This window comes from Bombina bombina, chromosome 1 (assembly GCF_027579735.1).
Source record: "Bombina bombina isolate aBomBom1 chromosome 1, aBomBom1.pri, whole genome shotgun sequence".
NCBI classification, from domain to species: domain Eukaryota; kingdom Metazoa; phylum Chordata; class Amphibia; order Anura; family Bombinatoridae; genus Bombina; species Bombina bombina.
In genome coordinates this window covers 1,344,886,942-1,344,910,269 of record NC_069499.1, presented here as the reverse complement: position 1 = coordinate 1,344,910,269, position 23,328 = coordinate 1,344,886,942, and the positions used below count along the sequence as shown (strand labels likewise).

The window sequence follows — 23,328 nt, the reverse complement described above, 5'->3', positions numbered from 1 at the left end:
TCTCTACAGAGCTCAGGGGTCTTCAAAACTTATTTTGAGGGAGGTAATCACTCACAGCAGACCTGTGAGATTGTGCTTTGACTGTGATAAAAAACGCTTATATTTTAAATGTTATACGTTTTTTCTGATATTAAGGGTTAGTCATCCATTGCTAATGAGTGCAATCCTTTGCTAATTTTATGCTTTTACCGGGAAAAATTTGGTTTTTATAACTAATCCGGTTCATTGTTATTCAACTGTCATAGTTTTTTCTGTGCTTCTTAAAGGCACAGTACGTTTTACATATTACTTGTAAATTTAGTTGAAAGGTATTTCCAAGCTTGCTAGTCTAATTGCTAGTTTATTAAACATGTCTGACTCAGAGGAATATCTCTGTGCTATATGTGTAAAAGCCAAGGTGGAGCCCAATAGAAATTTATGTACTAATTGCATTGATGCTACTTTAAATAAAAGTCAATCTGTACATGTTGAACATCATTCACCAGACAACGAGGGGGAAGTTATGCCGACTAACTTGCCTCACGTGTCAGTACCTGCATCTCCCGCTCGGGAGGTGCGTGATATTGTAACGCCAAGTACATCAGGGCGGCCATTACAAATCACTCTACAGGATATGGCTAATGTTATCACTGAAGTTTTGTCTAAATTGCCAGAACTTAGGGGTAAGCGAGATCACTCTGGGGTGAGAACAGAGTGCGCTGATAATACTAGGGCCATGGCAGATACTGCGTCACAATTTGCAGAACATGAGGACGGAGAGCTTTATTCTGCGGGTGACGGATCTGATCCAAATAGACTGGATTCAGACATTTCAAATTTTAAGTTTAAATTAGAAAACCTCCGTGTACTGCTAGGGGAGGTATTAGCGGCTCTGAATGATTGTAACACCGTTGCAATCCCAGAGAAATTATGTAGGCTGGATAGATACTATGCGGTACCGGCGTGTACTGACGTCTTTCCTATACCTAAGAGGCTTACAGAGATTATTACAAGGAGTGGGATAGGCCCGGTGTACCCTTTTCCCCCCCTCCTATATTTAGAAAAATGTTTCCAATAGACGCCACCACACAGGACTTATGGCAGACGGTCCCTAAGGTGGAGGGAGCAGTTTCTACTCTGGCTAAGCGTACCACTATCCCGGTGGAGGATAGCTGTGCCTTTTCAGATCCAATGGATAAAAAGTTAGAGGGGTTACCTTAAGAAAATGTTTGTTCAACAAGGTTTTATATTGCAACCCCTTGCATGTATTGCGCCTGTCACGGCTGCGGCCGCATTTTGGTTCGAGTCTCTGGAAGAGACCCTTGACTCAGCGCCAATAGATGAGATTTCAAACAAGCTTAAAACCCTTAAGCTAGCTAATTCTTTTATTTCTGATGCCGTAGTACATTTAACTAAACTTACGGCTAAGAATTCCGGATTCGCCATTCAGGCACGCAGAGCACTGTGGCTAAAATCCTGGTCAGCTGATATTACTTCTAAATCTAAATTACTTAACATACCTTTCAAGGGGCAGACTTTATTCGGGCCCGGTTTGAAAGAAATTATCGCTGATATTACAGGAGGTAAAGGCCATGCCCTGCCTCAAGACAGAGCCAAACCTAGGGCTAGACAGTCTAATTTTCGTGCCTTTCGTAACTTCAAGGCAGGAGCAGCATCAACTTCCTCTGCTCCAAAACAGGAAGGAGCTGTTGCTCGCTACAGACAAGGCTGGAAACCTAACCAGACCTGGAACAAGGGCAAGCAGGCCAAAAAACCTGCTGCTGCCCCTAAGACAGCATGAATTGAGGGCCCCCGATCCGGGAACGGATCTAGTGGGGGGCAAACTTTCTCTCTTCTCCCAGGCTTGGACAAGAGATGTCCAGGATCCCTGGGCGTTAGAGATCATATCTCAGGGATATCTTCTGGACTTCAAAGCCTCTCCCCCAAAAGGGAGATTTCATCTTTCAAGGTTGTCAACAAACCAGATAAAGAAAGAGGCGTTTCTACGCTGTGTACAAGATCTTTTACTAATGGGAGTGATCCATCCGGTTCTGCGGTCGGAACACGGACAAGGGTTTTACTCAAATCTGTTTGTGGTTCCCAAGAAAGAAGGAACCTTCAGACCAATCTTGGATTTAAAGATCCTAAACAAATTCCTAAGAGTTCCATCGTTCAAAATGGAAACTATTCGGACAATCTTACCCATGATCCAAAAGGGTCAGTACATGACCACAGTGGATTTAAAGGATGCCTACCTTCACATACCGATTCACAAAGATCATTACCGGTATCTAAGGTTTGCCTTCCTAGACAGGCATTACCAGTTTGTAGCTCTTCCATTCGGGTTGGCTACGGCTCCAAGAATCCTCACAAAGGTTCTGGGCTCTCTTCTGGCGGTACTAAGACCGCAAGGAATTTCGGTGGCTCCGTACCTAGACGACATTCTGATACAAGCGTCAAGCTTTCAAACTGCCAAGTCTCATACAGAGTAAGTACTGGCATTTCTAAGGTCGCATGGGTGGAAGGTGAACGAAGAGAAGAGTTCTCTCTTACCACTCACGAGAGTTCCCTTCTTGGGGACTCTTATAGATTCTGTAGAAATGAAGATTTACCTGACAGAAGACAGGTTAACAAAGCTTCAAAATGCTTGCCGTGTCCTTCATTCCATTCAACACCCGTCAGTGGCTCAATGCATGGAGGTAATCGGCTTAATGGTAGCGGCAATGGACATAGTACCCTTTGCACGCCTGCATCTCAGACCGCTGCAATTGTGCATGCTAAGTCAGTGGAATGGGGATTACTCAGATTTGTCCCCTACTCTGAATCTGGATCAAGAGACCAGAAATTCTCTTCTATGGTGGCTTTCTCGGCCACATCTGTCCAGGGGGATGCCCTTCAGCAGGCCAGACTGGACAATTGTAACAACAGACGCCAGCCTACTAGGTTGGGGCGCTGTCTGGAATTCCCTGAAGGCTCAGGGATCATGGACTCAGGAGGAGAGTCTCCTTCCAATAAACATTCTGGAATTGAGAGCAGTTCTCAATGCCCTTCTGGCTTGGCCTCAGTTAACAACTCGGAGGTTCATCAGGTTTCAGTCGGACAACATCACGACTGTAGCTTACATCAACCATCAAGGAGGGACAAGAAGCTCCCTAGCGATGATGGAAGTATCAAAGATAATTCGCTGGGCAGAGTCTCACTCTTGCCACCTGTCAGCGATCCACATTCCAGGAGTGGAGAACTGGGAGGCGGATTTCCTAAGTCGTCAGACTTTTCATCCGGGGGAGTGGGAACTTCATCCGGAGGTCTTTGCCCAAATACTTCGACGTTGGGGCAAACCAGAGATAGATCTCATGGCGTCTCGCCAGAACGCCAAGCTTCCTTGTTACGGGTCCAGGTCCAGGGACCCGGGAGCGGTCCTGGTAGATGCTTTGACAGCACCTTGGACCTTCGGGATGGCTTATGTGTTTCCACCCTTCCCGATGCTTCCTCGATTGATTGCCAGGATCAAACAGGAGAGAGCATCGGTGATTCTAATAGCGCCTGCGTGGCCACGCAGGACCTGGTATGCAGATCTAGTGGACATGTCATCCTGTCCACCTTGGTCTCTGCCTCTGAGACAGGACCTTCTGATTCAGGGTTCTTTCAAACATCAAAATCTAATTTCTCTGAAGCTGACTGCTTGGAGATTGAAGGCTTGATTTTATAAAAGCGTGGATTTTCTGAGTCAGTAATTGATACCTTAATACAGGCTAGGAAACCTGTTACCAGAAAGATTTACCATAAAATATGGCGTAAATACTTGCATTGGTGCGAATCCAAGAGTTACTCATGGAGTAAGGTTAGGATTCCTAGGATATTGTCTTTTCTACAAGAAGGTTTAGAAAAGGGTTTATCTGCTAGTTCCTTAAAGGGACAGATCTCAGCTCTGTCCATTCTTTTACACAAACGTATGTCAGAGGTTCCAGACGTTCAGGCTTTTTGTCAGGCTTTGGCCAGGATTAAGCCTGTGTTTAAAACTGTTGCTCCACCATGGAGCTTAAACTTAGTTCTTAACGTTTTACAGGGTGTTCCGTTTGAACCCCTTCATTCCATTGATATCAAATTGTTATCTTGGAAAGTTCTGTTTTTAATGGCTATTTCCTCGGCTCGAAGAGTCTCTGAGTTATCGGCCTTACATTGTGATTCTCCTTATCTGATTTTTCATTCAGACAAGGTAGTTCTGCGTACTAAACCTGGGTTCTTACCTAAGGTGGTCACTAATAGGAATATCAATCAAGAGATTGTTGTTCCATCATTGTGTCCTAACCCTTCTTCAAAGAAGTAACGACTTCTACACAATCTGGATGTAGTCCGTGCCCTGAAATTTTATTTACAGGCAACTAAAGATTTTCGCCAAACTTCTTCCCTGTTTGTCGTTTATTCTGGACAAAGGAGAGGTCAAAAAGCTTCTGCTACCTCTCTCTCTTTCTGGCTTCGTAGCATAATACGTTTAGCCTATGAAACTGCTGGACAGCAGCCTCCTGAAAGAATTACAGCTCATTCTACTAGAGCTGTGGCTTCCACTTGGGCCTTTAAGAATGAGGCCTCTGTTGAACAGATTTGCAAGGCTGCAACTTGGTCTTCTCTTCATACTTTTTCCAAATTTTACAAATTTGACACTTTTGCTTCTTCGGAGGCTGTTTTTGGGAGAAAGGTTCTTCAGGCAGTGGTTCCTTCCGTATAAAGATCCTGCCTGTCCCTCCCGTCATCCGTGTACTTTAGCTTTGGTATTGGTATCCCATAAGTAATGATGACCCGTGGACTGACTACACTTAACAGGAGAAAACATAATTTATGCTTACCTGATAAATTCCTTTCTCCTGTAGTGTAGTCAGTCCACGGCCCGCCCTGTTTTTTATGGCAGGTCTAAGTTTTAAATTATACTCCAGTCACCACTGCACCCTATAGTTTCTCCTTTCTCGTTTGGTTCTCGGTCGAATGACTGGGTGTGACGTAGAGGGGAGGAGCTATATATCAGCTCTGCTTGGGTGATCCTCTTGCACTTCCTGTTGGGGAGGAGTTAATATCCCATAAGTAATGATGACCCGTGGACTGACTACACTACAGGAGAAAGGAATTTATCAGGTAAGCATAAATTATGTTTTTTCTTACCTTAAAATTTGACTTTTTTTTCCTGTGGGCTGTTAGGCTCGCGGGGGCTGAAAATGCTTAATGTTATTGGGTCATTCTTGGCGCGGATTTTTTTGGCGCAAAAAGTTTTTTCTATTTCCGGCGTCATACGTGTCGCCGGAAGTTACGTCATTTTTGGCGTCATTTTTGGCGCCAAAAGCATTTAGGCGCCAAATAATATGGGCGTCATTTTTGTCTCCACATTATTTAAGTCTCATTATTTATTGCTTCTGGTTGCTAGAAGCTTGTTCACTGGCATTTTTTCCCATTCCTGAAACTGTCATTTAAGGAATTTGATCAATTTTGCTTTATATGTTGTTTTTTCTATTACATATTGCAAGATGTCCCAGAAGATACTTCTGGAAAAACGCTGCCTGGTGCTGGATCTACCAAAGTTAAGTGTATCTGTTGTAAACTTGTGGTATCTGTTCCTCCAGCTGTTGTTTGTAATGAATGTCATGACAAACTTGTTAATGCAGATATTTCCTTTAGTAATGTTACATTACCTGTTGTGGTCCATCAACATCTAATGCTCAGAGTGTTCCTGTTAACATAAGAGATTTTGTTTCTAAATCTATTAAGAAGGCTATGTCTGTTATTCCCCCTTCTAGTAAACGTAAAAGGTCTTTTAAAAGATGAATTTTTAGATGAACATCATCATTCTAATTCTGATAGTGGTTCCTCTGGTTCAGAGGATTCTGTCTCAGAGGTTGATGCTGATAAATCTTCATATTTATTCAAAATGGAATTTATTCGTTCTTTACTTAAAGAAGTCTTAATTGCTTTAGAAATAGAGGATTCTGGTCCTCATGATACTAAATCTAAACGTTTAAATAAGGTTTTTAAATCTCCTGTAGTTATTCCAGAAGTTTTTCCTGTCCCTGATGCTATTTCTGAAGTAATCTCCAGGGAATGGAATAATTTGGGTAATTCATTTACTCGTTTTAAGCAATTATATCCTGTGCCGTCTGACAGATTAGAATTTTGGGACAAAATCCCTAAGGTTGATGGGGCTGTCTCTACTCTTGCTAAACGTACTACTATTCCTACGGCAGATAGTACTTCCTTTAAGGATCCTTTAGATAGGAAGATTGAATCTTTTCTAAGAAAAGCTTACTTATGTTCAGGTAATCTTCTTAGACCTGCTATATCTTTAGCGGATGTGGCTGCAGCTTCAACTTTTTGGTTAGAAGCTTTAGCGCAACAAGTAACAGATCATAATTCTCATAGCATTTTTAATCTTCTTCAACATGCTAATAACTTTATTTGTGATGCCATCTTTGATATCATTAGAGTTGATGTCAGGTATATGTCTCTAGCTATTCTAGCTAGAAGAGCTTTATGGCTTAAAACTTGGAATGCTGATATGTCTTCTAAGTCAACTTTGCTTTCCCTTTCTTTCCAGGGTAATAAATTATTTGGTTCTCAGTTGGATTCTATTATCTCAACTGTTATTGGAGGGAAAGGAACTTTTTTACCACAAGATAGAAAATCTAAAGGTAAATTTAGGTCTAATAATCGTTTTCGTTCCTTTCGGCACAATAAGGAACAAAAGCCTGATCCTTCGCCCTCAGGAGCGGTATCAGTTTGGAAACCATCTCCAGTCTGGAATAAGTCCAAGCCTTTTAGAAAACCAAAACCAGCTCCCAAGTCCACATGAAGGTGCGGCCCTCATTCCAGCCCAGCTGGTAGGGGGCAGATTATGTTTTTTCAAAGAAATTTGGATCAATTCAATTCACAATCTTTGGATTCAAAACATTGTTTCAGAAGGGTACAGAATTGGCTTCAAGATAAGGCCTCCTGCAAAGAGATTTTTTCTTTCCCGTGTCCCAGTAAATCCAGCAAAGGCTCAAGCATTTCTGAAATGTGTTTCAGATCTAGAGTTGGCTGGAGTAATTATGCCAGTTCCAGTTCTGGAACAGGGGCTGGGGTTTTATTCAAATCTCTTCATTGTACCAAAGAAGGAGAATTCCTTCAGACCAGTTCTGGATCTAAAAATATTGAATCGTTATGTAAGGATACCAACATTCAAAATGGTAACTATAAGGACTATTCTGCCTTTTGTTCAGCAAGGGCATTATATGTCCACAATAGATTTACAGGATGCATATCTGCATATTCCGATTCATCCAGATCACTATCAGTTTCTGAGATTCTCTTTCCTAGACAAGCATTACCAGTTTGTGGCTCTGCCGTTTGGCCTAGCAACAGCTCCAAGGATTTTTACAAAGGTTCTCGGTGCCCTTATGTCTGTAATCAGAGAACAGGGTATTGTGGTATTTCCTTATTTGGACGATATCTTGGTACTTGCTCAGTCTTCACATTTAGCAGAATCTCATACGAATCGACTTGTGGTGTTTCTTCAAGATCATGGTTGGAGGATCAATTTACTGAAAAGTTCATTGATTCCTCAAACAAGGGTTACCTTTTTAGGTTTCCAGATAGATTCAGTGTCCATGACTCTGTCTCTGACAGACAAGAGACGTCTAAAATTGATCTCAGCTTGTCGAAACCTTCAATCACAATCATTCCCTTCGGTAGCCTTATGCATGGAAATTCTAGGTCTTATGACTGCTGCATCGGATGCGATCCCCTTTGCTCGTTTTCACATGCGACCTCTTCAGCTCTGTATGCTGAACCAGTGGTGCAGGGATTACACAAAGATATCTCAATTAATATCTTTAAAACCGATTGTACGACACTCTGACGTGGTGGACAGATCACCATCATTTAGTTCTGGGGGCTTCTTTTGTTCTTCCGACCTGGACTGTAATTTCAACAGATGCAAGTCTGACAGGTTGGGGAGCTGTTTGGGGGTCTCTGACAGCACAAGGGGTTTGGGAATCTCAGGAGGTGAGATTACCAATCAATATTTTGGAACTCCGTGCAATTTTCAGAGCTCTTCAGTCTTGGCCTCTTCTAAAGAGAGAATCGTTCATTTGTTTTCAGACAATGTCACAACTGTGGCATACATCAATCATCAAGGAGGGACTCACAGTCCTCTGGCCATGAAAGAAGTATCTCGAATTCTGGTATGGGCGGAATCCAGCTCCTGTCTAGTTTCTGAGGTTCATATCCCAGGTATAGGCAATTGGGAAGCGGATTATCTCAGTCGCCAAACGTTACATCCGGGCGAATGGTCTCTTCACCCAGAGGTATTTCTTCAGATTGTTCAAATATGGGGTTTTCCAGAAATAGATCTGATGGCCTCTCATCTAAACAAGAAACTTCCCAGGTATCTGTCCAGATCCAGGGATCCTCAAGCGGAAGCAGTGGATGCATTGTCACTTCCTTGGAAGTATCATCCTGCCTATATCTTTCCGCCTCTAGTTCTTCTTCCAAGAGTAATCTCCAAGATTCTGAAGGAATGCTCGTTTGTTCTGCTGGTAGCTCCAGCATGGCCTCACAGGTTTTGGTATGCGGATCTTGTCCGGATGGCCTCTTGCCAACCGTGGACTCTTCCGTTAAGACCAGACCTTCTGTCGCAAGGTCCTTTTTTCCATCAGGATCTCAAATCCTTAAATTTAAAGGTATGGAGATTGAACGCTTGATTCTTAGTCAAAGAGGTTTCTCTGACTCTGTGATTAATACTATGTTACAGGCTCGTAAATCCGTATCTAGGGAGATATATTATAGAGTCTGGAAGACTTACATTTCTTGGTGTCTTTCTCATCATTTTTCCTGGCATTCTTTTAGAATTCCGAGAATTTTACAGTTCCTTCAGGATGGTTTGGATAAAGGTTTGTCTGCAAGTTCCTTGAAAGGACAAATCTCTGCTCTTTCTGTTCTTTTTCACAGAAAGATTGCTAATCTTCCTGATATTCATTGTTTTGTACAAGCTTTGGTTCGTATAAAACCTGTCATTAAGTCAATTTCTCCTCCTTGGAGTTTGAATTTGGTTCTGGGGGCTCTTCAAGCTCCTCCGTTTGAACCTATGCATTCATTGGACATTAAATTACTTTCTTGGAAAGTTTTGTTCCTTTTGGCCATCTCTTCTGCCAGAAGAGTTTCCGAATTATCTGCTCTTTCTTGTGAGTCTCCTTTTCTGATTTTTCATCAGGATAAGGCGGTGTTGCAAACTTCTTTTAAATTTTTACCTAAGGTTGTGAATTCTAACAACATTAGTAGGGAAATTGTGGTTCCTTCATTATGTCCTAATCCTAAGAATTCTAAGGAGAAATCTTTGCATTCTTTGGATGTAGTTAGAGCTTTGAAATATTATGTTGAAGCTACTAAGAATTTCCGAAAGACTTCTAGTCTATTTGTTATCTTTTCCGGTTCTAGGAAAGGTCAGAAGGCCTCTGCCATTTCTTTGGCTTCTTGGTTGAAATCTTTAATTCATCATGCTTATGTCGAGTCGGGTAAAACTCCGCCTCAAAGGATTACAGCTCATTCTACTAGGTCAGTTTCTACTTCCTGGGCGTTTAGGAATGAAGCTTCGGTTGATCAGATTTGCAAAGCAGCAACTTGGTCTTCTTTGCATACTTTTACTAAATTCTACCATTTTTATGTTTTCTCTTCTTCTGAAGCAGTTTTTGGTAGAAAAGTACTTCAGGCAGCTGTTTCAGTTTGATTCTTCTGCTTATAATTTCAGTTTTTTTCATTATAAGATTTAAACTTTATTTTGGGTGTGGATTATTTTCAGCAGAATTGGCTGTCTTTATTTTATCCCTCCCTCTCTAGTGACTCTTGCGTGGAAGATCCACATCTTGGTTAGTCATTATCCCATACGTCACTAGCTCATGGACTCTTGCTAATTACATGAAAGAAAACATAATTTATGTAAGAACTTACCTGATAAATTCATTTCTTTCATATTAGCAAGAGTCCATGAGGCCCACCCTTTTTGTGGTGGTTATGATTTTTTTGTATAAACACAATTATTCCAATTCCTTATTTTTTATGCTTTCGCACTTTTTTCTTATCACCCCATTTCTTGGCTATTCGTTAAACTGATTTGTGGGTGTGGTGAGGGGTGTATTTATAGGCATTTTGAGGTTTGGGAAACTTTGCCCCTCCTGGTAGGAATGTATATCCCATACGTCACTAGCTCATGGACTCTTGCCAATATGAAAGAAATGAATTTATCAGGTAAGTTCTTACATAAATTATGTTTTTTTTTTATTTTTTATTTTATTCGTCCCTCTCTAGTGACTCTTGCGTGGAGTTCCACATCTTGGGTCACTAGCTCATGGACTCTTGCCAATTACATGAAAGAAAACATAATTTATGTAAGAATTTACCTGATAAATCCATTTCTTTCATATTGGCAAGAGTCCATGAGGCCCAGCCTTTTTTATGGTGGTTATGACTTTTTGTATAAAGCACAATTATTTCCAAATTCCTTTGATGCTTTTTACTCCTTTCTTTATCACCCCACTACTTGGCTATTCATTAAACTGAATTGTGGGTGTGGTGAGGTGTGTATTTATAGGCATTTTGAGGTTTGGGAAACTTTGCCCCTCCTGGTAGGATTGTATATCCCATACGTCACTAGCTCATAGACTCTTGCCAATATGAAAAAAAATAATTTATCAGGTAAATTCTTACATAAATTATGTTTTCTCCCTCTGCAACTTTTAAGAAATTGTTCCCGGTCCCTGACTCTCAAATAGAATTGTGGGGTTCCATACCTAATGTGGATGGGCCATTTTGACGCTAGCTAAGCATACTACTATCCCCCTTGAGGATAGTTCATCCTTTAAAGAGCCTATGGACAAGAAGTTGGAAACTTTACTGAGGAGAATGTTCCAACACACAGGAATTTTATTTTAACCTACGGCAGCAGTAGCCAGGTGGCGTGGTGTGACTCTGTCTGAACTTATTGAGGTGGAACCTCCCCTCGAGGATATTCAGGAGATAATTAAGGCGTTAAGAATTGCTAACTCTTTAATCTGTGATACTAATATGCAAATTATTTGCCTGAACGTGAAGGTTCTGGGAGCTTTCCTAGCGGTTGCCAGAACACAAGGTATCGCAGTCGCACCTTACCTGGACGATATCTTGGTACAGGCACCATCTTTTTATCTCGCAAGGGAGCACTCGGAATTCCTTTTAAGTCTTTTGTTCCTATGAATGGAAGATAAACTTGGAAGAGTTCTTACTCCACATACCAGGGTGAGTTTCCTCGGTACGGTTATAGACTCAGTATCCATGGAGATCTTTCTAACGGATCAGAGACGTTGCAAGCTAACATCAGCTTGCCTTGCCCTCCAGGCCTCCCTATGTCCTTCGGTGGCCAAGTGTATGGAGGTGACTGGCCTCATTGTGTCTTGTATGGACATCATTCCCTTTGCTAGATTCCATCTCTGACCCTTACAACTGGACAGCCTGTCAAGAGATTTGCTCTCTTGGTAGCTCTGTAAAGATCACCTGTCCCAAGGCACGTGCTTCTTAAAACTGTCCTGGGGGATTGTGATTACTGACGCAAGTCTATCTGGCTGGGGAGCAGTTTGGGGTGCCAGGAAGGCACAGGGTCTGTGGACTCGGGAGGACTCCACGTTGCCGATAAATATCTTGGAACTTCGGGCAATATTCAATGCCCTGAAGTCTTGGCCCCTTCTGCGTTCATCCCAGTTTATCAGATTCCAATCGGACAATATAACTTTGGTAGTTTATCAATTAAGGAGGAACAAGGAGTTCCTTAGCGATGAGAGAGGTTTCTCAGATCCTGGAATGAGCAAAGACCCACAACTGTATGCTGTCGGCGATCCACATTCCAGGTGGGGACAACTGGGAAGCAGACTTCCTCAGCAGGCAATCTTTTCACCCAGGGGAATGGTCTCTCCACCCCAAGGTATTTGCAGATATATGCTCCAGATGGGGGATGCCGGAGATAGACCAATCTACCCAGGTACGGTTCAAGATTGAGGGATCTTCAATCAGAACTAATAGATACTCTAGCGGTTCCCTGGAGGTTCATACTTGTATATCTATTTCCTCCATTACTACTTCTCCCCCCATGTGGTGGCTCGGATCAAGCAGGAACGAGCACCAGTTATTCTAATTCCTCCATCCTGGCCGCAAAGGACTTGGTTTGAGGATCTGGTGGTTACCCTGTTGCAGGGGCCTGCTTCTACAGTGTCCCTTCTTACATCAAAATCTAGATTCTGTGAGGCTGACTGCGTGGAGATTGAATGCATAGTCTTAGCCAAGAGAGGTTTCTCAGTGTTATTGACACTTTGATTCAAACTCGTAAGCCATAAGGTGTGGCGGACTTATCTGCACTGCTTTGAAGAGCGCGGTTTTTCTTTGCATAAGGTTAAAGGGACAGTAAAGTCTAAAATTACATGCCCTATTTTGAATCATGATAGTTTTTATTTTTATCAACTTTCCTATTTACTTTTATTACCTATTTTGCTTTGTTTCTTTTGGTATTCTTAGTTGAAAGCTAAACCTAGGTGGTTCATATGCTAATTTCTTAGACCTTGAAGTCCGTCTCTAATCTAAATGCATTTTGACAGTTTTTCACCACTAGAGGGCATTAGTTCATGTGTTTCATATAGATAACATTTAGCACTGGTTGGCTAAAATTTAAGTCTATCAAAAGAACTGAAATAGGGGGGCAGTCTGGAGAGGCTTAGCTACAAGGTGATTACAGAGGTAAAACGTGTTTTATAACTGTTGGATATGCAAAACCGGGAAATGGGTAATTAAGGGATTATCTATCTTTTTAAAACAACAAATATTCTGGTGTTGACTGTCCCTTTAAGGTTGCCAGAATTGTATTCTTTCTCCAGGATGGACTGGAGAAAGGTCTATCTGCTAGTTCCCTGAAGGGGCAGCTGTCTGTGTTCCTGCACAAGAGATAAGCTGACCTTTCTGGATGTGCAGTCCTTTAAGGCCCTGCCTCTGCTCGCAAGGTCTCAGATTTCTGCCTTGCAGTATGATCCCCCTTACCTTGTTTTTCACGCCGATAAGGTGGTTTTATGTACTAAGTTAGGTTTTCTTCCTAAGGTGGTGTCAGATCGGAACATTATTCAAGAGATTGTTGTTCCTTCCTTTTGGAACATCCGCTTGTCCCTTCAGGGAGGTAGGTCTCTAGAGGGAGATTTGGTAACTGCCTGGCGGTTAGTTTCACGGTCTCTCAAGGGGTTCCTCCATTTGTCATCAGGGCAGCTATTGCACCTTGATGTGGGCACGGGGTTGTTTGTACAACTGAGCTGACGGTAATGGCTGAATGGTCTCGTCTCATTTGGTATGGTTTTTACCGTTTCTCTACTTGCTCCTCCACGCTAGCTGGGGTGGTTTCTTTGCGTTGCTCTCCTTTTGGTTTGGAAGTATCTCAGTATCTGTTTAGGTCCCGAGAGTCCTTGTCTACTCATTTCCGAGGGGTTCTTGCGTGCACAAGGTCATGGGTCCGAGGACACTGTAGTTCAGTGCCCTATTTTATTTTTAGAGGTCTCTCTTTAGGGAATGGAGCTGTGTTAAGGGTTCTGGAACCCGAGCACGTATTTTTGTATCATGGTTTTATAGTAGCATGCCAGATTTAAATTCCGGTCTGAGTTGTTCTCCCAGGGGTTTATATTTTCTCTTAGGCTCCTCCTCCATGAGGTCTGGTTTGGAGAAGTTTGTTTTCTGTTTTTGGTCGTTGCCAGCCTTGTGGGCTGGGGCCGTTACCTCGGAGTGGGGGTAGGGGGATCTGTCTGCTCCTTGAGTTTTGACCGGATTCTTTTAGTTGATCCTTTTCTCCTACCTTTGGTGGGGGGGTTCTCGGGTCCATCCCTCCTCTGGTGGCTTTGCTGCTGGGGTTGGATGCTCTTCTAAGGTCCAGATTCTTCTGGATGGGAGTTGTTGCCGATATTTTTTAGTATTTCTCTGTGGGATGGTGTCCCACGATGGCTTAAGGTCAGCTTTGCGGCCTTGAGACTGAACATAGCGACTGGATGTCGCAAATTCTTGTTCAGAAGTGACTGTTTTCACAGAGAGCCTTTGTTAGCTGCTAGGAGAGTTAGCCTACCTATGTTTGTCTAGCTTAGCGTTGGTGTAGGCTAGTTTATGGTACAGTGAGGAGCTTGTGGCTTCTTTGAAGCAACGTAAGATGTATGGTGCTGTGTCACGAATCTGAGGGTGGGCCTTTTGTTCTTCCTCGTGAACGCTTTTTCATGGGTGTGGAGTTCTCTCTGGTCCTTGTCCATCTAAGGAGTTCATTTCCCTGGGTGGTGGCCTTATAGCTACTTTGGGGTTTCTGTAGTCTTTTGGGGGTTTCTTCTTTTCTTGTTGGTGGTTCTTTGGATCTCTTATTGGGTCCTCTGTTCTCCCTTTCGGGGGTAGAGGGAGGTTCTCTTCCTTTGGGTCGGGGTGTACGTTTTCTGGGAGTTGAGAGCCGCAGGGCTTGGCTCCTCGGAGGTCTTTGTGCTCACTGGACTATAGGGATCGGTGTGGACTCTAGCACCGCTTTGCAGGTTACTTACCTGATTGGCAGCTATTTGGGCCGTTGCTGTGTTTTCCCCTTGTTTTTCTAATACAGTTTATTGGGTGTTGGGTAATTTCAGGCTGTGGTGCTTTTCGAAGGGGCCGCCTTCTGTACCCGCCCTTTGTTTGCATTCAGTGTCCTCTATAGCTTGGATGTTTTCCCAAAAGTAATGAATGCAGCTGTGGACTTTTCCCATTTAAGAAGAAAATTTATGCTTACCTGATTTTCTTTTCTTCTGACGGGAAGAGTCCACAGCTCCCCGCCTGCATTTTACCTATGGGACGGCCGTAAAAAATTTTTTTTGTTCTGGCACCTTTTTCACCCTGATATTTCTCCTACTGTTCCTTGTTCCCTCGTCAGAATGACTGTGGGATGAGGGGGAGGTATTTAGGTCTTTGGCTGGGGTGTCTTTGCCGCATCTTAGTGGCCAGGTTCTGAATTCCCAAAAGTAATGAATGCAGCTGTGGACTCTTCCCGTCAGAAGAAAAGAAAATTATCAGGTAGGCATTTATTTATTTTTTCCATATTCTGCACGCTCTTCAGCAGTGCAATGCCGGCATGAATTTTTTTTCTCATGGTGGCTACCATGAACATTAGTCCTTTGGTTGCTTTCATTTGCGACCACTATATCTATGGTATGCTCTGCCTATGGTCCAGTCAAGATATTCGTTCAAGGGCATGTGGTTTTGTGACCATCTTGGGTGTTTTGTACCCAAATGCCACCTTTTTGGGCAGGGTTGCAGTTTAGAGTTCCCTGAAGAGCTTAGGGATCCTGGTTAACTGAGTTTTTCTGTCCTCCCTTTTCCCTTTCTGGAGCTGACGGCCAGCTTCAATGTCTTATGACGTGACCTTAACTTTTTTCAGGGTGGTTGCGGCCTGTTTTCTGAGATCCATTTGGAGAGCATATAGAGTCATCAGGGAGGAATAAAGAGTTCCTTGGCTATAAAGGAAGTCTCTTGCATCCTTTAGTGGCCCCTCCTATGTCGTTTCGGCCATTCTTTCCCGGGTTGCTAGTCTGGGTAGCGTTTTTCTGAGCAGGCAACCATTCCACTCAGGGGAGTGGGAAAGTCTTCTGGGCTTATTGTCTCCGTACCTAGCTGCCCAGTCTCGGGTCCAGATCGAGGGACCCTCAGGCAGTGCAGGTGGAAGTGTTAGCGTTTTTGTGTGTCTTATGCATCAGCTTGGCCTTGCAGGCCGTGTCTTGCTGTTCTGGTGACAGTCATCCTTTCCTCTGTGGAGGTTGCCTCTGAGGATGGATTTTCTACTTCTATGCCTGTTCCTGAGTCTAGCTGCATGGAGATGTACTCTTAGTCCTATCTATAGAGATTTTTCGGATCTGGTCTTTGTCTTCTGATCCAGGCTAGTATGCCTGTGTCTTGTCTTGGGTATCTTTAAGTTTGCCATACCTATCTCTCCTAGTGCAAGTTTTGAGGTTCTCCTTGACATAAGGTGGGTGAAAGTTCCTCTAATTCTATTCCACCCCCCAAGAGGGATTGGACAGATGTTTGTCAGTTAATTCCCTTTTGGGACAGAGCTCTGCTTTTTGTGTTTTTGCTACTTCAAAAGTTAGCTAAATCTTTTGGACATTCAGTCTCTTGTTCAGGTCCTGTTCAGAATCAGGCCTGTGTTTATCTATATTTGTGCTCTGTTGGAGTCTATGCATTCTGTTGATAACCATCTCTTACAAGTTTGCCTCTTCTGATGTTTCTTTTGGGAGAAATGTGCTTCAAGTGGTGGTGCCTTCAGTTTAGGTCTTCCTACCTTTAATTTTCCTTCCCTGTCCATTCTGTGTCCTCTCTAGCTTGGGTATTCGTTTCCCAACCGTAATTAATGGAATCGTGGAGAGTCCATGACCCACCCTGATTTTTTTTTTTTTTTTTTACTTTTATTTATAACCAATAAAGGGTACAAGGTTACAAGTTGTATCTTCAGCCCATCTCGCAAGGTGAACCAATAAGGCAGATAAAACAATACAAGCAGCTGCGATTTCATACTATAACATACATGTAGCTTTGAGAACTTTTAATAAGGCAACTATTGTCCTAATAGATATGGGTTTGCACCATCTAACATTATTAACAAACAGACATAAAACAGGGGGGGGGGACAGGGGAGAGGGGAAGGGTAGAATAAGGGAAGGGGGGAACACAGCAAGTGTATGCAATCTTATAAGTTACTTTTCTGCTTGCCTCTCAGGGTAATCATGATATAACGTATTAACATTAGTGCAATATTAGGTCAGTAATGGTGTTAGACCACATATATTGGTGGGGACTTTTCAAGTCTCTGTCAGACATTCGTTGATCGACCTTTATGAAATATTTGTATCCCGATGCTTCATTCAGGGTCTAAGGGTTATGGTCTAAGAATAAAAAAAATAGAATTCTGGGATGGTAATTAAAGGGAGACATATGTGCCACAGCAATCTAATAGTAAGTAGAGTGGTAATATTCTAAGTCAGTGGTGTGTGTTTAATTATAAAGCCTCAGTATAACTTGGGGTATCCACTAGTTTACATGGGGTGATAGGACATAGCCTGCGGGTCAAATTTGATGTCAATGTGGTTGTAGCATTAGCGAGAGAGGCATAAGTATGGTATCCAACATCGTCCGCCGGAGCAGGTGGCACCACATATGATATATCAACATTTTGCACATGGGAGATGTTAAGAGAGAAGTGTATGTACTTCAGGAGGGTAGGTATTGACAGAAAAAAATAACATTCCAAAATTTCCAAATATTAAAACAATAAGCACATAACTTAAGAAAATATAACTCTTGCAATAAAACATGCATTTGTGCCGTCCTCAGACAACAACATAGGTTTCGCTGATAAACTATGTGGGGTCCATGAGAGCAGGGGGGTCTGTAATAAAAGCTACTGAGGAGACTGCAGGTACATAATAAGGAAACTTGATAAGTATGCTGATATTTTTGGACAGAATATAGGTTTGGCGCTTATATTTAATACAGGGGCAGGGGTTAAACTCACATTTGTGGCAGTAGCCGAATAAAGGTTAAGCCCGGTGCTTGTCTCTCAGGAAAAACATGAGCTGTGTATTTAAGAGATGGGAGCATGTAACAAGCGTTCAGCACATGGAGGCAGTCAGAGGGTGTGGACATCACGTATTATGCTGATACGTTGTGCATTACAACAGACATATGCTCCTTTATTACTATGAGTTGAAAAATAACCCAGACCAAGACAGGAATAAAGATTCTAAGTAGGATGCAAAACATGTCACAACGCCATGTTTAACTAGATGTTATAAACGATCATTTGACCACACATTAGCACATTTTATGCTCATTTAGGGAGGGCTACATGCAATTTGGTATATTGCACGAGTACTGAATGCAACTGTTATTAATGACCTGCAGCCTGATGCAGCCTAAAGGTGTCATTTCAGAAAAGTAGCTCTCAGTATACATTCATTGTAACATAAGAATTAACCATAATATCCCCACCACAGCGAGATGGCAAGGTGAATAAACTATTGAGCTACAACCCCTACATAATCCAGAGTCTCATAGGCAATGAAATCAGAACAGAGTTTTTCCCAGCAAGAGACCCAAAGTTTGCAGCATGTAGAATACGCCCATGTAAAATGGACAGTCCTGCACGAACCACAAGCCATGCTCTAGCCGACTCCATTTTTCGTACGACTGTACCAGAAGCCGGATTTGCCAAGTAGATACTGATCGTGCCTATCCCAATACGTGGTGTTGAGCTGATAACATAAGAAAAAAGTTTCCCCCGCCATCATTATTTTGTTAGCGGCTTTGTAGGCTAGATTCTCCTTATTGCTTGTTCCCAAATCTGTGTCCGGACCTGCAGTAGATGTCAGGGAGGACTCTAAGGGTAGCAGCATGTCTGGCTCTGGGTCCCGCAGTGAACCTATATCGGAATCTGGTAGGTGCAGGAAAGAGGAAGTCGCTCCGGCCCTTAATGGTATTGCGGTCCTTCTCAACTGAGGGAGGACTGGATCTTTGGAGCTACTATTGGTCTCCCATATGTTGTGAGCGGAATTATTACTTGTACTTTGTAAAGCAGAGCCCTTTTGACTGGTGGTGTGCTGCTTCAGCCGGAGAGGTTGATCCGTTGATTGCACCATTGCGCATAGATCCGCGCATGCAGAAAGGAGCCGATCTAGGCGAGGCACGAATATGGCCCGCAGCTCAGATAAAATAACGCTGGTGGCATTCGATCCAACAGTGGTGGACATATCCATCATGCCAAGTGAGGAATGAGCGGTAATAAGTAGTAGAACTATATACAGCGTCGTGGCGGAAGTTGCCCCACAGCGCCAGGCGGCCTTTTCGATTTTAAATTGCTTCTCGGCAGCCAAGGGATGTTTTTCCTTGATCCAGGAGAGTTCCCGGGCACAGATATTGCCAAGGGAGATAAGGATGGCACAATATATGACCACTTTTTGCCATGAGCTGTTCAGAGCCTCAGCAATCAGTGGCCATCTTAGAACGCCGCTCACCGGAAGTCCTCTGATTTTATTTTTAAGGCGTCATTTCATTTTTATAACCTTCAGGCACCTATATAATCCTAATGTTCTCCTACCTTATCTTTATTCTTCGGCTGAATGACTAGGAGAGTATGAGTAGTGGGAGGATACTTAAGCTCTTGCTGGGTTGTCTTTGCCTCCTCCTGGTGGCCAGGCGGTGAATTTCCCAACAGTAATGAATGGAATCGTGGGCTCTCCATGCCAGGAAAGAAAATTTATCAGGTAAGCATACATTTTGTTTTTCTTTCCAATGGCATGGAGAGTCCACAATTCCATTCAACTCCTGCCCACCAGGAGGAGGCAAAGACACCCCAACAAAGTATCCCTCCCACTTCCCACAATCCCCATTCATTATTTGCCTCTGTAACTAGGAGGATGTGAAGATTGTCAACTAAATGGCTTTTTATGGGTTCTTGAAGATAAGTGGTCATTCTTTCCATTTGCACAACATGTTCATTGGTTATACATTGGGGCATAAAGCATTTAGTGGATGAGGAATTTGACCTCTGAAGTTTTAGCTTTCTATGAAGTCAATAGGTAACCGGGTGTCGGGCAAGGCTAGACTTAGCATGTTTAGTTGGTGTAATGTGTGGTTATAATAATTTGATTGAGAACTCTTTCCATGCAAGTGATATATTGGATTTGCAGTAAGCTTAAATCATTTTGTTACCAGCAAAGTGTGTTGATTTTCCTCAATTTTTTTCCCTTTGTCAGCTTCTTAGTAAAGATGTCTATAGTCTTCAGCGCATCATGGATCAATCTTGCAGAGCTCTGAGCTGTTGTGTGGATGCTGAGCATGGCAAAGGAACACGACAAGAGGCTGAAGCAGAGCGTTTATTGCTATTGTCTGGTAAGTCATGAGGTGGAAAGGATCCTAAAAAGATGATGAAAATAACTCTGTGTAGTGAGGTTTGTAAACTGAGAAATTAAAATACAAGTTAATAGAGTAGGTTTGCATAATCAACAAATGCATAATAAAGACAATACAATAGCACTTAGTCTGAACTTTTTTTCTGACAAATTTCAGTTATGTTTATTTCCACTCCCCCTGTTTTATGTGACAGCCATCAAATGTATATACGTAAATTCTCTGAACATGCTCAGTAGGATCTGGTGACTCAAAAAGTTTAAATATAAAAAGACTGTGCAAATTTTAATGGAAGTAAATTGCAATGTTTTAAAATTGCATGTTCTATCTAAATCAAAGTTTTAATTATGATTTAAGTGTCCCTTTAATAAAATGAGTCAAATTGTGTATTGTGTTTCTCTTGTAAGGTTTATCCAGTCCACGGATTCATCCATTACTTGTGGGATATTCTCCTTCCCAACAGGAAGCTGCAAGAGGATCACCCACCGCAGAGCTGTCTATATAGCTCCTCCCCTAACTGCCACCTCCCAGTCATTCTCTTGCAGCTGTCAACAAGGGAAGTAGCTAGAGAGATGTGGTGCACTAATGTAGTTTATCTTCAATCAAAAGTTTGTTATTTTCAAATGGTACCTGAGTTGTACTATTTTAACCTCAGGCAGAAAGTTGAAGAAGAGTCTGCCTGTGGTCTTTGATGATCTTAGCAGGTTGTAACTAAGATCCATTGCTGTTCTCACACATAACTGAAGAGATGAGGTAACTTCAGCTGGTGGAATAGCGTGCAGGGTCTCTTGCTCTGAGGTATGTGCTGTTTTAAATTTTTCTAGAGAAATGAATATGCTAGAAAATGCTGACAATACCGGATTTATTTAAGGTAAGCCTGATTACAGTGATTTAATAACGACTGGTATCATGCTTGCTGTAAAGGGTAATATTTTTATTATTTACTCACATTACTGAATAGATATAACATTTGCTTGAAGGTGTATGAACGTTTATTACATATTGGTGATAAAACTTTATTCTGGGGCCCAGTTTTTTCCACATGGCTGACTAGATTTTACCTAGGGATAGTTTTTTTATGGCCCTCTCACTGTGAGTACAGGCTGGGAGGGGCCTATTTTCGGCCTAAATTGTGCATTAGTTTTTGCAGTTTGAGACATCCAGCTTCCCTGAAGGAGTCCCCTGAACATTTAGGACCTCTCTAAAGGGTTTTTGTGCCTTCCAAAGTCGTTGTATGGGCAGGTAGGGCCACAGTAGAGCTGTGGCAGTTTGGTGTGACTGTTTAAAAACGTTTATTGTTTTTTTTATCTTGTTTTGAAACTAAGGGGTTAATCATCCATTTGCAAATGGGTGCAATGCTCTTTTAGCCTATTATACACACTGTAAAAATTTTGTAAGATTTACTGCTTTTTTCACTGTTTTGCAGTTTCTGTGATTGTTTTTTTTTCTCTTAAAGGCACAGTACCGTTTTTATTTTTTGCTTGTTCACTGTTATTAAAGTGTTTTCCAAGCTTGCTGGTCTCATTACTAGTCTGTTTAAACATGTCTGACATAGAGGAAACTCATTGTTCATTATGTTTAGAAGCCATTGTGGAACCCCCTCTTAGAATGTGTACCAAATGTACTGATTTTACTATAGATTATAAAGACCATATTCTGGCTTTAAAAAATTTATCACCAGAAGAAATTGACAAGGAGGAAGTTATGCCGTCTAACTCTCCCCACGTGTCAGATCCTATAAATCCCGCTCAGGGGACGCATAGTGCATCTAGCGCGCCCATTGCGTATACCTTGCAAGACATGACGGCAGTTATGAATCATACCCTTACAGAGGTATTATCTAAACTGCCAGGATTGCAAGGAAAGCGAGACAGCTCTGGGACTAGAATAAATACAGAGCTCTCTGACGCTTTAGTAGCTATGTCTGATACACCCTCACTTTATGCTGAAGCAGGGGACCTTCAATCTGTGGGTGAATTTTCTGTTTCAGGGAAGATACTTCAATCTGATTCTGATATGACTATATTTAAATTTAAGCTTGAACACCTCCGCGTATTGCTCAGGGAGGTTTTAGCAACTCTGGACGACTGTGACACTATTGTAGTCCCAGAGAAATTATATAGATTGGGTAAATACTATGCAGTACCTACTTACACTGATGTTTTTCCAATCCCTAAAAGGTTTTCTGAAATTATTACTAAGGAATGGGATAGACCAGGTGTACCGCTCTCTCCCCCTCCTGTTTTTAAAAACATAATTTATGTAAGAACTTACCTGATAAATTCATTTCTTTCATATTAGCAAGAGTCCATGAGCTAGTGACGTATGGGATATACATTCCTACCAGGAGGAGCAAAGTTTCCCAAACATCAAAATGCCTATAAATACACCCCTCACCACACCCACAAATCAGTTTAACGAATAGCCAAGAAGTGGGGTGATAAGAAAAAAAGTGCAAAAGCATATAAAATAAGGAATTGGAATAATTGTGCTTTATACAAAAAAATCATAACCACCACAAAAAGGGTGGGCCTCATGGACTCTTGCTAATATGAAAGAAATGAATTTATCAAGTAAGTTCTTACATAAATTATGTTTTCTTTCATGTAATTAGCAAGAGTCCATGAGCTAGTGACGTATGGGATAATGACTACCCAAGATGTGGATCTTTCCACGCAAGAGTCACTAGAGAGGGAGGGATAAAATAAAGACAGCCTATTCCTGCTGAAAAAAATCCACACCCAAAATAAAGTTTAATGACAATCTAAGCAGAAGAATCAAACTGAAACCACTGCCTGAAGTACTTTTCTACCAAAAACTGCTTCAGAAGAAGAAAACACATCAAATTGGTAGAATTTAGTAAAAGTATGCAAAGAGGACCAAGTTGCTGCTTTGCAAATCTGATCAAACGAAGCTTCATTCCTAAACGCCCAGGAGGTAGAAACTGACCTGGTAGAATGAGCTGTAATCCTTTGAGGCGGAGTTTTACCCGACTCAACATAGGCAAGATGAAATAAAGATTTCTTCTGTTATGTGTGATCAGTCCACGGGTCATCATTACTTCTGGGATATAACTCCTCCCCAACAGGAAATGCAAGAGGATTCACCCAGCAGAGCTGATATAGCTCCTCCCCTCTACGTCAGTCCCAGTCATTCTCTTGCACCCAACAACTAGATAGGATGTGTGAGAGGACTATGGTGATTATACTTAGTTTTTATGACTTCAATCAAAAGTTTGTTATTTTACAATAGCACCGGAGCGTGTTATTACTTCTCTGGCAGAGTTTGAAGAAGAATCTACCAGAGTTTTTTACTATGATTTTAACCGGAGTAGTTAAGATCATATTGCTGTTCTCGGCCATCTGAGGGAGGTAAAAG

At 42.1% G+C, this 23,328-nt stretch overlaps 1 protein-coding gene across 1 annotated transcript in view; it reads left to right on the top strand.

The window, feature by feature from the left end:
- Positions 1-23,328, top strand: part of LOC128649527 (anillin) — a 474,010-nt gene that overhangs the window by 178,491 nt on the left and 272,191 nt on the right. The window contains exon 14 of the mRNA XM_053702862.1: positions 19,797-19,932. Coding sequence (XP_053558837.1) covers positions 19,797-19,932 — 136 coding nt within the window. The remainder of the gene's footprint in view (positions 1-19,796; positions 19,933-23,328) is intronic.